This window comes from Anoplophora glabripennis, unplaced genomic scaffold, assembly GCF_000390285.2.
Source record: "Anoplophora glabripennis isolate ALB-LARVAE unplaced genomic scaffold, Agla_2.0 scaffold209, whole genome shotgun sequence".
Classification (NCBI taxonomy): domain Eukaryota; kingdom Metazoa; phylum Arthropoda; class Insecta; order Coleoptera; family Cerambycidae; genus Anoplophora; species Anoplophora glabripennis.
The window spans coordinates 568,268-583,649 of NW_019416332.1; the positions used below are offsets into that span (position 1 = coordinate 568,268).

The following is a 15,382-nucleotide window of genomic DNA, read 5'->3' on the forward strand; positions in this document are numbered from 1 at the left end:
CATACACACGAAACCGTTAGTTTAGTCTATTTCCAATTGTTTAAAGTGTCGGTCGTGATGGCTTTGTATACGAATGCCGAATATGTGGATATGGTGATTTTATACGGAGAGTGTACAGAACGCAAATGCCGCTGTAATTGAATATCGCAGGCGTTTCCCTGATCGACAGAACTTGTCAAGCCCGCGGACAATTGTACGTCTTCGTGACACGGGTCTAAATGACTTAAATGTGATAGAGGCTGTTTTAAATGTAGTCGAGGAGCAGCTTACTATTTCCACAAGAACAATTTCAAGACGATTGGAGATATCACAAACCAAAGTTTGGCGGATATTGCGCGAGAATTCACTCAACCCGTACCATTTTCAAAAAGTTCAAGCTTTAGAACCAGCTGATTTCCCCAATCGTCTTGAATTTTACAATTGGTTTCTAAATCGAATTGTAGCAGGACCCAGCTTTATTAACAGAGTGCTCTGGACGGATGAGTGCTGTTTTCCTCGAGCTGGCATTTTAAACAGGTAAAGAACATATTACTTTCTCAAAAACAAGAAGTACCTACCCAGGTTACACCAAAGTTTACATTTATTATGTAAACTTTGGTTATACGCAACTGCATATTGAATAATAAATTGAAATACTAAAACTGTATAATTTAACATAATAAATTATAAAACGTGAAAACGTTAATAATAATAAAAATGATAAATTGTAATAATCGTACATTCGAAAACAATCATCCCTATTAATTACATTCAATTACACGATTTTCCTTTGATAAAAGACCGACAACTTTTTGCTCTACGTTGCATGGAATACGATCCTACTACAGTTCGTATTAGTCTAGGAGCCAGATAGGGTTCCGTGTACTAGCTATAAAAGTAAACTTTTTACAGCCATTTAAACATTTAATTTGTTGATAACAATTAAACTGACCACTTTCAGACTTTGCGACCAAGTTTTTTGGATTCAGGAGGTCAAAATAGTTTAGAATAAGTTGTTTGCAGCCGTGGCACTCTGAACGGAACCCTATCTGGCTCCTAGACTACAGAGCACGTGTAAATTAGAAGGTTAGTGACCTAGAAACAAGTTAGCCTAGGTCGGAAACACGTACCGAGTTGTTTATTTGTCTCCGTCTGATTGTTTTTTATCTTCTATTACTTACAGTCAATATGTAAATACTACATACATTTCACCCTCTCTTTATAATTTATCTAGTGAGTGTTGGTTTTTTATGTCATTATTTCTGTAATGAAATTGAAATGGTTATGAAATGAAATTTAAATTACACACAGTCACATTTGGTCAGATGAAAACCCGCACACTACTCGTCGGTTTAGCTTTCAGAGGAGATTCGGTGTCAATGTATGAGCAGGAGTATATGGCGATCGTTTAATTGGGCCGCATTTCTGTAAGCCCGAAGGCTTACAGCAAATTAAAAAATTAACATTATGATGTTAATAAAAACTGATTTTTGGCAAGGCTTGCTCAGACCTCCTCGAGGTTCTTGCTGGGCAACAATAACAATTTAATATGTTGATTGCATAATTATAAAAAATAATTTATAGCATTTTAAATTATTATTGGCTGACGTGAGCAAACCGTTTATTTATTGTCTTTATATGAGCGAAAATATATAAATATGGCAACATTGTATTTAGAGCGCCTTGTTCATATTGTAGCTGGCTGACATCAGCCGGTCAATAAAAGCCTGAAAAGGGGGTTAAGTAATGATTTGAAAACATTTTTTTTCTGCTTAAATATGCATTTAATTTTTTTTTTAATCACGCCATCGTATTATACTCATTTTTCTCTATCTGCTCTTAAAATTAATGACATTATGATTGAATCACCCTGTATATGCATTTAATTTTTTTTAATTGCGTATTCGTATTATACTCAAATTTCCCTATCTTCCCTTAAAATTAATGACATTATGACTGAATCACCCTGCTATATATAGGTACATCAATAATGGGGTGTTTGCATAAAGAAATGTGTAGTGTTTTGCTACTAAATACTAACCAAGAATGGAAGTTAGTAACTCCTATCTGTCTTCCTATTCGTAAATAAAAGGAGGTATGAGATTTTAGTTCAATCAGACTGTAAAACTAAAATCTAGTCTAGCACACCGCGACGCTACGACCGCCAAATTCGTTTTACTTTTATAATATTTAAATTGCTAAATAACAATTCCATACGGATATTCCATAGGTATAATAAAATACTGGTCAAGTTCATTATTTCATTTTATGGTAATATGTGAGAAGACGGCAAACACCCCGTCGCGCGTGTTTACCAACTGTCCTAATCTGGAAAACTGATGTGTCTCATTAAATTTTACCTGCTACAATTTAATCGCGCATTTGGAAAAGAAATGTACATACTTATATAGATAATACGCTACTGTTACAAGGTCATTGTCGGTAGCAGCGAGTTTACTATACCTTTCCTGTTATTAATAGCAGAAAATCAACTTGCCCCTTCGCCGATCTGTTGTGTAGCGTATATGGACTTGTTTTAAGTAAACTTATTGTTAGCTTTATTCAGGTTCTTGAATTTTAAAATTGGCACGGTTGAAATTGGCATATTCTGGTTTCGTCGAACTAATTTGGAGCAGAAGTTTTGAATTGCTTTTTAATCATGGATTTTACATGAAACCAAACCACCTCAGGTAAAGTATTATGCAGATTGGAATGAGGAATTTTCTGCGACTGGATTATTTGAATTGTTGAAGAATCGCCCTTGGATTAGAATTTGTCGGTTAGCAATATTATTGGATAATTAAAATTTACTTACAAAAAAGGTCTATTGTAATATTATATAGCATTCATTTTTACTATATTTTTAAAATATATTCATGTGGACTGCTGCTAAAGCTATTATTAGGTATTAGATATATTAGACTGAACTTCTTTTCAGTTGAATCATAAGAAATATAATCCTCATTCAATAACGTTGAACTTTTCCTCTTTAATTAATATAGTTTTCAGTTTACAGGATTTCAATTAGTGATTATATTAAAAACTAAAACTGTAGAACTTGTATCATGAATGTGAACGGATTTTATAATTTTCGTTCCTTATTGTTTAATTGTTCTTTTACGTTGTCTGTTCATTTTTTCAATCCGATCATTTTAATTTTTGTGAAATAACTGACTTGCATGTGGTTGCTCTTGTTGTAGAGCTTGTATATATATGCAGTGGAATTTTGCCTTATTTACTTATTTACTTTTACTTATTTTTAATTGGTTAAGTCGCCAACCAAGCTTTATTAATCACGCTTTATTAATCTGCGTCAAACATCACAAATGTAAACAGTGCAATGTAACTTGCAATTGCAACTTTGGACTAACGCATATTTTGTCCAATTATCATATTAAGGTCTCAAAATTGTATGGTAATATCCGTGTTAAAATATGCAGGGTTTAAATAAATAAGTGAAAAAAATTAACCTGATTTTTCATTGAAAACTAAAATAAATCTCTCCATCCCCTTATTTATTTAAGGAATTATTTTTAATATTTATTTTTCTTTAAATATGAAGAAAGTTACAAAAATTATGCATTTGAAGCAAATTTGATTTCATATTTTGTTCGTAACAGTAATAGTTTTTGACCTAATAAAATAAATCAATTAAATCACGATATAAATCCTCATCTGCATAAAGGCATTAAAATGAAAATTTTGTAATAGATCAAATAACTCTTTGGAGTGCATCTTGAATGTTGCGCTGCAATGAATCCGCAACGTATTAACCCCTCATTAGACCTTGTTTGTAAGCCATTATGAACAACTATGTGGAGTTAGATTTTTCAACAAAAGAACTTATAAGGCACCATATATCATGTAAATGAATTTTAAAGGATCTATCCTTCCATGGGCCAAATCTATCGTGGATTTCTCTCTCGATATTTATGTTATTGGATGGTTTTGATCGGTGAAAGTTCTGATGTATGATGGACCATATTGCTGCAGGTTTATCCTCACAGTGCACACACACACACGGAGAGATCAAATTTTTTATCGTTATCTACAAAATCCCTGTTCTATAATTGGGTAGTACCTGATGAACAGTGTATTAAATAAAATAAAACAAAAAAATAAAATAAAAGCTGAAAAAATATGCAAACGGCACTTTTAGTGAATTATTTTATATTAAAGGTATATGTTCAAATTCTTTAGTTTTACTGGATACACTTCTTTATCCACTTTCTGAGATTTTCATTATTTTTATAATTTTTAAAAATATTTGATATATATCCATAAATTATGTATTTATTTCTTTCGAATTTTATTCATTTTCGCTAACAAATGCACAAAAATAAGAACAAATCGCTGACAAATCTCTTGTGGATTTTAAGCACTTCTAAAATATCTGCCCCGCCGTTCAGATCTTTCAGATTTAAAGGGATGAACTATTTAACCGAAATATCAGTGCCTTCAAAGATATTTTGAGAAATGTTATCTCGAAATTCGAACTTCGACTTCGGAAGAAGCAGTACTAAATTTGATTGAGCAACCGGACATTATTCAAAAACTTGCTGTACAGATTTATATCTACCATTTAAAAACTTTCATATCCTTGTCACATGCAACTATCCAGTCTCTTTTATCGTGAGACTTCTTGCACTTTCTCATTTAATTTTGGAATAGATTGGACAAAATCTTGAGTTTTTTGCGCGGATCTTGTGTACAAATTAAACCATTATTTCAAGAGAACCGATCATTATCAAAATTACCACATACAGGCAATGAAAAATCCACAAGCCTAAGCCGAACCACTTAACGTCTGCGTATCTTATGTCATCTTGTTTTGGAGATACATACAATCATTTTCTCGGGGAAGTATTTCCAGTATTTCTTGGTGATGTCAAACGTGTCAGAGTTCATGATGGGGCCACATTTTAGTTAATAGCAAGACAATATTTAAACGGAATTGATTCAAATCGTTGGATAGGCTGTAGCGGACCTCAATCTTGGTCTACTCCAATTTTTGCAATGGAGTTATTTAAAAACTTAATGTACGAGATATTAGTGCAAGATTTTCAAGAACTGAGAAAGCGCATTATTGATTTATGTGCGGTAATTCAAAATCCTACAGGAATTTTTAATCAAATACATGGATCAATGTTTCGACGAACAGAGTCTTTTGGAAGGTTTATAAATAAGGTTTCTTTAAATTTATGTTTGTTCATCTGAATGTCTGTTTATTGTAATAAAAGCAATCCATGCAGCAAAGCTATTGTGTATTATGGCATTTTTTCTCAAAAACACATTTACGAATAAAATACGAGGCATCAGATTAGTTTTAAATAAATCAAGTTATCTAAACCACATTTTTAGATGAACATACTCCTTGCAAAAGAAGGGGAAGATCAAGAAATTATCCAGTAAACGCTTTATAGAACTTTCTACATGTTTAAGGAAAAAATATAACTAAGTTTTCTTCTCTCTTCATTTGAATAACTATAAATCCATAAGGAGCGAATGGAGATATATTTTTTCAACGAGGGATCACCTAATTCGTATTTATTTAATTACATCCTGTAGATATTCATGTTGAGATAAAATTGTACGAAATTCTGTTCTAGATTTGTAAAAAACTCTTTTGGTAAACCATCATTATATATTTAGACGATTACGAAATAGATGTAAGCAACCTAGTAATTTTTCGTCATCCGAAGTAAAATTTACTAGCATTTCCAGAACTATAAGCATATTCACATAAAAAAATATGTCTAGTTATCGATACAAATTCATTGAAAAATGTCGGAGTGCGCGAAATGTAAATCGAAGAGAAAGGACAATTTAGTAGGGTGTGAAGGCTCATGCTCTAAATGGTTTCATGCATCATGTGTAAATCTCAGTGAAAATGACTTTAAATTGCTGGACAAATGCCATAACTTATTTTACATGTGCGATTTTTGTAAAGTCAATTGTACTGTTATTAATAAGCCTTTACATGACAAGCTATCTTCAAGCATTGACAAAATCAATGATAATGTGGCTAAATTATTATCTGAAGATCTTCATAGAAAATTATTTGATGATTTAAGAAGGAACTTAACCTGAAATTAGATATGATCGTCAATTCATTGAAAGCAAAATTTGATAGCTTACTCACTGCAAAACTAGAAACGAGTGTACTCCCGGAAAGCAAACACTTGGGCGAAAAGTATGACGTTAAGTAACTACCGTCTTTGAATCCTCGAATAAGAATAGCCAACATGACGGAGCAATTCAGTGAAGACGTCTTACTTAAGTATTTAAGTACACAAAATAAATCTTGTTTTTTATCCGATAGTGTTTGTGAAGTCGTCTATATTAAACCGCAAAAAAGAATACAAAGGGGTATCAGGCTGTTCTCCAAGTGGATATAGATACCTACGATAGCGCTGTAAAAGCAGGTAAATTAGCTGTTGGTTTGGATTTTGATTGTCAAGTATATTGTGCAATTGAGCTGAGACGTTGCTTTAAATGTTGTGGTTACCATCACCTTGCTAAGAATTGTACCAAAGAATTCCCAACTTGATTGTCGTTCACAGCAACAAAAGTGTGTTCACTGTTCAAATTTGAACTCTACTCTAAATGTTGATGTTTGTGTTGATCATTCTGCATGGGACCCTAACTGTTATGTATACAAAAAAACCTTAAATAAACTTAAAGCAAACATCCTTAATGCACAATAGCAATCACAGCTGTTATCAATTAAGCCTCCAGATAAAATTATAATAACTTCTCCGTTATCTATAAGTATTAGTTTAAATCAATTTGATGTAACTTCATCGACCACATTTTCTTGTTATTATCAAAATGTAAGAGGTTTGGCAATTAAAACTACTGATCTCTTTAACGCAACATCTTCTTGTGAGTCATATCAAGCGTACGCTTTTTCTGAAACTTGGTGTCATGATGACATCCGCAACTGTGAACTATTTGATACTATTAGATTTCAAATTTTCAGATCTGATCGTGATTTTGTTGCTACTAATACCACTAAAGGTGGCGGAGTTCTCTTGGCAGTCAGTAATTCATTTAGGGCAGTAAAATTAAATTTATGTGAATTTCTGGCCACCATGCCTTGGTTGTATAATGAAAATTTATTAATATTAGATGATTTTAATATTCCTGAGTACTCAATGTGCAAGGAAAATAATATATCAACTCCCAATTTTAATACTTTGAATAACTTCTTGAATTTTCTTGGCCTTGAACAATATAATCGAGTTTATAATAATCAAAATAAGTTACTTGACTTAATTCTATATAATAAAAGTTGTATCGTTGAAAATGCACCTGATGTCATTCTGCATGAGGATGTATATCATCCGGCACTGTTAGTCAATGTAGATATTAGCAAACCTAAACATATTAACGTTGTTAATTCATCCAATGATTTTAACTTTAAAAGAGCTAATTTTCCGACCTTGTATGAAGATATTGCTAATACTGATTGGCGCTTTCTTAGAGAGCATGGAGATCCAAATAACGCAGTCGAGTCATTTAATAATAAGTTGAAGGACATATTTTATGATAATATTCCCATGAAAAAACCTACAACGAAATCCTACCCTCCTTGGTTTAATGGTCATATTATTTATAATATTAAACAAAAGCACTCTTGTTGGCGAAGGTATAAAAAATTTAATAACGATAATGATTTGAATGCATTTAAACGTCTTAGATCACAGGTAAAATTTGATATTAGATTAGCGCATGAAGCCTATCTTCACAATATTGAATTTAATATAAAATCAAATCCAAGGAAATTCTGGACTTATTTTAATTCCCAATTTAATTTAGCACCTCTTCCTCAGATACTGAAATATAATGATGACTTAATTGACGATCCCCAATTGATAGCTAATAGTTTTGCTGACTATTTTTCCAAATCCTTTACGGTACCAAGCATGATTATTAATAATTCTATCTTTTCATCAGCATCATCAAATATTTATATTAGTCAAACTGATGTTATTAATGCCATTAAAAGAATTAAACCTACTATGACTATGGGCCCAGACTTAGTTCCTTCATTTTTGGTTAAAGATTGTGCTACTGCTCTGGCGGAACCACTTGCGTTTATTTTTAACTTAATCCTTAATTCATGTTATTTTCCCGATCTTTGGAAACTGTCCAGAATATGCCCTATTTATAAAAAAGGTGAAAAACTTGAACTTACCAATTATAGGCCTATTAGTATTATCTGTAACTTTGCCAAGGTCTTTGAAATTATTCTTCATAACTTCATTTACAGTCGGGTTTCAAATACAATATCGATTGAACAACATGGCTTCATGAAGAACAGATCAACGGTTACTAACTTGGTCACAAAATGTCAATACATAGCTGAAAAGCTTGACCGTCAGAGTCAAGTGGATGTTGTGTATACTGATTTCTCTAAAGCGTTCGACAGACTCGACCACGGAATTTTATTGGATAAATTAACAGCGTTTGATCTCAGCATACCAATGATTAATTTGTTAAAGTCGTATCTGCAGAATAGATACCAATTTGTTCAATTTCGGGGGTATAAATCTGAAAAGTTTCAGCAGAGATCGGGTGTACCACAAGGATCTATTTTGGGCCCGTTATTGTTCGTAATGTTTATTAACGACATAATTGCGAATGTTAATTGGGTACACTGTTTGTTGTATGCTGATGATCTAAAATTATTCACAGAAATTAGATCTGAATCTGATTGTGCTCTACTTCAAAAAGCAATAAATGTGGTAGCTGTTTGGTGCAACCAAAATAAATTACCTCTAAATGCAGAAAAATGTAATGTACTGTCTTTTACACGTAAAATTAACCCCATTAAATATAACTATAACATTGATAGTTCTATGTTGCAAAGGCCTCAGTACATAAAAGATCTTGGTGTTGTTTTCGATGCGAAATTAAATTTTATAAAACACATTGACATGGTTGCATCATCTGCTTATAAATCTTTAGGTATTATTATACGTTCTTCTCGAGGATTCCACAGCATACATACTATGAAATTACTTTATGAATCTTTTGTTAGGTCAAAATTGGAATACGCATCAATTGTCTGGAGTCCTTTTTATAGTGCACACATTGAATCTTTGGAAAAAGTTCAAAGAAATTTTTTTAAATTTGTCGCATTTAAGCTTGACGGAATATATCCTGAAAGAGGATATCCACTTAATGCACTACTTGATCGTTTTCATTGTAATGAGTTAAAAACACGTAGAATTACACATCAAATTGTTTTTTTACATAAAATACTAAACAACTTAATTGATTGCACCTGGTTACTCAACAAAATTCAGATCAAAGTTCCTAGGCTTGCTTCTCATGAAAATAATATATTTAAGTTACCCACTGTAAGAACTAACATTATGAAAGCATCTCCTTTATATCGGATGATTGTCAACTATTGCAATGTTGAGGACAGGTTAGATATATTTTCTAGCACTATTAATGAAATTAAAAAGCGGATTCTTTACTGTTAATTTATAGTTTTAATACTTTATTTTTGTTTTTACTATTTTATTGATTCGTGTTTATCTATATGTATAAGTGAATGTGCGTGCATATGTATCGATAATTTTAGGTATTTATTTATGTGTAGTGATTTTATATATTCTATATCTACCATAGTTTTGCTGGTCTAATATATATTTTTCTCTGTGTATATGTATGTATATTATATTATGTCTACTATATTTTGTGCTGGTATATTGACATGTTCATTTATTATTATTAATTCTATGTATTGACATATATTTTCGAATGCGTTGTGTGTTTTATTACTACATTGACTTTGTATCCTATTACTGGGCATTTGCCTGTTGGATATGTAGTGAAATAAATAAATAAATAAATAAAATAAATCACGATGAGTATGAACTTTTCTGATAATTTTGAAGCAATTATTTTTGGAAACAACTATATTGATAATACAGGAAACATAGTTTGTACCAGATGTAAATCAGTGATACCATGAACAAATATGCGGAATATAGTACGGGATTAATAATGCTTCCAAATTATTGTTTTATTTTTTTCAAATACACCTGTAAACTCAATAAATGCCACATTATAATAAGTAGTAAAAAATGTCCAAAAACATTTTGTGAAGCGTATTCAAAGGAGAACTTTGTCCGACACTTATTTCATATTTAGATGATTAATATTTAGTTAAACCAAAAAAACAGGTGATATTTAAAGTAAGTTGTTTTTTCGGGGTGTTATGCCGCGCCCTGCGTACCTGGTACCAGCAATGTACAGACTTACATTTCCTTAGCCTTAGTTAAAAATTTGTGACTGCCCTTTTTCTCGGGCTAGGCTCTGTGGAGGTGGACCTGCTATCAGATCCTCTAGGCTCGTCTTGATGTTCATTTCGGTTATTGTTGTTAGTTTTAAGGTCGCTCCTCAGACAATATTCCGAACTAGTCTCTGTAACTGGTTGCATTAAATGCTTCCAAATGTTTCGCCGTTCTTCTCTGTCGACATCTTCAAAAGATTTGCCTCGACTAAGGTCGCTTGTGAACTCGTCACCGGTCTCGAGTACGTCTCGGGGGTGCTCCCACGTTCGTCTGTCGTATAGCTAGTATCGTTGCGTATACATCCAGGCCAGGCTTGCAGAATGGTGTACCAATGTTACCATACATTATCCCTTCACGCCGTTGCTTATTCTTTTGAAGAGGTAACCAGTTCTACTTATTCGAAAGCCTTCTTCACGATTACCATTATTATGTTGTTCGATTTGCTTCCCGTCTCAGCAGGTTGTAATACGTTCTTAGAAGTAGCTCGGCGTCTTCGAAATTTATTGCATGTCCTTCATCAAACAACATTTGACGATGACTGATTTCTCAGGCTAATCTAGTCTTAAGACCCTTTCATGTTCCTTCCTTCTTGCAATAACCGACCTCTTTGTCATACTTATATAATCCTTGTCGTATTCACATGGTATACGGTTCCAAGGATAAACAGAGGATCAAGATGATCTTTTACTGTCCCTAACTCCTGTTGGATTTTTCGTGTAAGTATGAACAGACTACGGCATGACAACCGGAAATATATCGTACTTTAGAAAATCTGAACCTTACATAAATATTTGAATCTTGACTTTCTGGAGGATTAAATTTAATAACAAAATGCATTACAAAAATGGATGTAGTTATAAAAAAAACATGGTATATTTTTACGGAACTATTGATGACTGTGTTAAGAACAACAGGATTTTCTAAAGAAAATATTTTATAAAATTAGAGTATCATATAAGATGCTATTGCAAGTTAAAATTCGTAAAGAGTGACATACTTTTAGAATATTCATTAGTTATTACAGACAATAGCAAGTAAAATAATGCATTTTTTAAAATTCTGTGAAATAAACAAGCTGGTTTAGAACTGTCATTTGTTCCTGTTAAGTTTTAACTATACTTTCCCATAACATAGAATATTAAAAACAGTTTCTGCAATGGTAAAGACGTTCTTTACCTATTTAGCAACAAAAGACCAGCAGAAATAACTAGAAGAGATAAATTTTCGAGATGACTGAGGATATTCAAAGTAAAAAAGCAACGGACACGAATTCTTTCTTTTATTGCTTTCACCAAATAACTATTATTCTTTCTTTTTTAAATAACTGTCAAAGTTAATTCATAACGAAATGCCATTTCAAGTTCTGATAATGAGAGCAGGTTGATTATGGAAACGTCAACAACTTGTTGAAGTGCGCGATATACAGGGTGTTTCTGAAATAAGTGAGTTCCTTGAAAAGAGTGAAAGAGGGCCCGAAAATGAGCAACTTTTATTAAGCAATTGGTGGTCTAAATGCTTCTGTTTTCGAGAAAATTAATTAAAAAAATTAACCATGAATGTGAGCCGACCCTGTGCATCTTGTGCACGTGCACGGCCAGAATTCTTCGGACTAGCTACATGTGTAAAGCGTTTCTCTAATTGGTTGACGTTCCAGTAACTTCCACAATCAAGCAAATCTAATAATGGTAGGTCAGTAGTCAGTACTTATGTCTTGTGTTCTTTAGTTGTGTGTTGTAGTATTACTTAGCCGGGGTATAAAATGTTTTCTGATCAAGAACCAGCAGATATGTCGGTACAATTTAAATGAGACAAGAGACGGCATACTAGGTTTTCACAACATTCACTGTTGGTGTAATGCAAATCCTCACGTTGAACAGAGATCTCGAATCCAGCAACGGGTTTCAGTGAATGTGTGGTATGGTGTTTCGTATTAGCACATGGAAACAACTTTGAACAATTTTTGTAGAGCATATTGTCTGTGGGTAATTCGTTTAGTCGCTTAATTTTTGTATTACTTTTAAACGAGATTTGAATAAATTTCAGCATTCTCGAACACAAAATTCAAACCGTCAAAACCACCATCAGCGCTTTTGCACTGCGGCGTGACGCAACTTCCATATAGTAATACGTGTGGAAACGTTACGAGGAAAACACTCACAAGTTAGTAGACAAACGTTTATTTCGGAAATGCAGAACCTAATGTTACAATGGCTAATGAGTCGGAGGGTTTTATATTATCCGTTATCAGGGTTGTTTTTGTTATTGTACATCCCTGAGTAAGGGTAAATATGATAAGTAATGTTTGTCCCTTTTGATGATTAATAAATGGGTGGTCATTACGGCTTAGTAATGACAAACAATATTGTTATTGGAAAAATAAAAATAAGATGCGTCATAGGTATACTATACTACAATATCAAAGACAACAGTTGGGTGTCGCACCAAGGACGACTCTAAATTTGTTGTGACATTTTTTTCAATTTAAAATGTAATGTTTTAGACGAGGTTTTAGACCATCAGTTGTTTAATAAAAGTTGCTTATTTTAGTGCCCTCTATCACCTTTAAAGCACTTATTTCAGAAACACCCTGTATAGTGGTGTCTATTTTTTATTTTGTATTTGTCTGCTTTTTTCAGTGTAAAATTTAGGGTAAGGCAACATTTTTTCGTAGAAATAAACCTTGACTCATTAATTTGACGCAAGGGTTTATTTAAATACTTTTTAAATTTTCTTCACAGGTGGCAATATACCCAATCAATATAGAAAAATCTAAAAGTATAGGTACCACAAATAAGAAACCTCAGGTTGACATACACTAGAGCAGGTAAACCTAGAGTAGAGTTCCCAGATCTCAGCCATTGAAAGTGTTCTTTTATGTAATACATTAATCATAAAATAATAATAATTATTAGTTTTAAATTTGGCAATGAATCTTGTGTAATATGTGGAATGAAGAGGGAGATGATCAATTAATCAAATGCGTAACATAAATCAAGCAAATTGACTGTAAAACAAAACGATTTTTTTAAGTTTTGTTAAATTCTACGATAAATTTTTGTATTTGAATTATAATGTCGTGATAACTTTCTCTAAATAGCAACACCCTATTTTTTCAGCGGGATTTAATAGAGCCTGCTTGTCAGATAATATGATGATACTTCATAAGTGCATGCCTACACCGATGCTCCATAAGTGGTGTTTGATTAAAAATTATGATGTAATTTTCCTGGAAAATATTCTATTTTCCTATGTATAAAGAAGGGATCTAAGTTTCAAAAAGTGTAAGATAAATTGAAGGTACACGGTACAAATACTGCTTGACAGTATACTAAACTGAACAAATTCGTTCTGGATATTTATAATCGTTCCAGGAGAAATCAGTGTCATCTAAGCTCTGATAGCATTTTTAAAATTTTATACAGCCTATAAAATTTTCCCACATGAAAAAATCGAATAGCGTTATGCCCAGTGACCGGTCTGGCCATTCTATAACACCGTGTCTTCCGATCCACCGTTGTGGAAGAAGTTAAACTTTTTAAAGGATAGTAGCGCGTATTTCATAGGGAATATCTGGAATATACAAAATGCCAAGCCAAGCAGTATTAGTAATTTCCTTCACATTGGCAATTAAATTTGGGAAAACCTAAAAATTATTAAGAGAATAAGATCAAGTTTACATTAAAACACATTCTGTTTCATCGGCTGGTGATTGGTGAAATTCTTCACAAGATTCTATGGAACTAATCAGCAAACGCGATCTCAAGTATAGATGTAACGGTTTGTTATTGTTGACTGAAACAAATCAATGATGTGACGCTAGGTTTAGAGATTTTTTGTTGACAGTACCAGCCGTGCAATGTTGGTTGCTTAAGCTCGGCGATCACGTGGCTTGTGAATAATTATAAAGATTATGTATAAGCATACTAAAATAAGCAAGTTCTACGAACATCTGGTGAAAATATAAATTTAAAATTATAACGTCGCAGCTCTAAAACAATTACTTATTAGACGTAACAAATTTAACAAAACTATAAACAAAATCTTTTTAACCTATTCAGTTTTAATCCACAATCAATGTACCTACTTAACTTTTGTTACACAGTGTATATATTTTAATTAAGTTAATCGATTTCCTTTCGTTCCATTACAGTACAAAATATCCCTATACTCGTATTTATTACACACAAATTTAGTTACTATAGAACAGTGACTTACTAAAAGTTGGGGAATTGATTCAAATATTCAAAATGTGTAGATGCTGGTGGCTACAGACCACTTTTTATATTGTAAATAACTATTATTTGATTAAATTTACATAGGACCGGCTTTGCTGACATTATAAAGTTGAATCTCATTAATAATTTCGCCATAATAGTATACTATTTCATATGCATAAATGTTATGTTGATCTTATTGTGATCATTAGTGGTGCTAATGTCAATTATAACATACAGTCAAAGCGAAATAATAAAATAATATTTACCCCTCAATGCCGCCTATTAGTACGTTAGACATTATTGTAAATACTAATTCATTCCACGTTGTAAATGCCACGCGAAACACTACGTTACTTGCTCCGTCACAGTTGCACAAAATCGACTGACTGTTTCCATCGTTTGTAAATGTTGGGGCACGTTTTAGAATCACGAAAGTTGCCGATGTCTGCTCGGGATGTAGCGTGACGTCTTTTATCATAGATTTTAATCATTCCAAATTGGTATTTGACCCACCGGTTGACAGTTATGTCTGGGAGAATAGTTGACGAGATTGGAGTTTTATAGTAACTCGGTCCCAATCCCACGTAATTTTTAATAATATGTAGATATTTGCAATCCATTAATAGTTTCGTATAAACCTCCACTACTGTGACAAACACTGGAGAAATCCATTTGACATTTGTTTGACATTTAACATAATTTCAGCATCAAAACTAGGGAGATTAATGCCCGTTTGCACCGTAGTGTTTAATCCAGGATTAAGTCTGAACTTGGATTAAAATATAACATTTTGTTTGCACCGTTTCAAATCTATGTATTAATCTAGGATTAATTTAAACCCTCAAATTTGACCGCTTAAACTTGGATTAATGA

At 32.6% G+C, this 15,382-nt stretch overlaps 1 protein-coding gene across 1 annotated transcript in view; it reads right to left on the minus strand.

The window, feature by feature from the left end:
* Positions 1 to 14,891, minus strand: part of LOC108906028 (N-acetyl-D-glucosamine kinase) — a 50,648-nt gene extending 35,757 nt beyond the window's left edge. Inside the window, exon 1 of the mRNA XM_018709170.1 lies at positions 14,776 to 14,891. Within this exon, the coding sequence (XP_018564686.1) occupies positions 14,776 to 14,807 (32 nt within the window). The 5' untranslated portion in view covers positions 14,808 to 14,891. The remainder of the gene's footprint in view (positions 1 to 14,775) is intronic.
* Between the last annotated feature and the right edge of the window lie 491 nt (positions 14,892 to 15,382).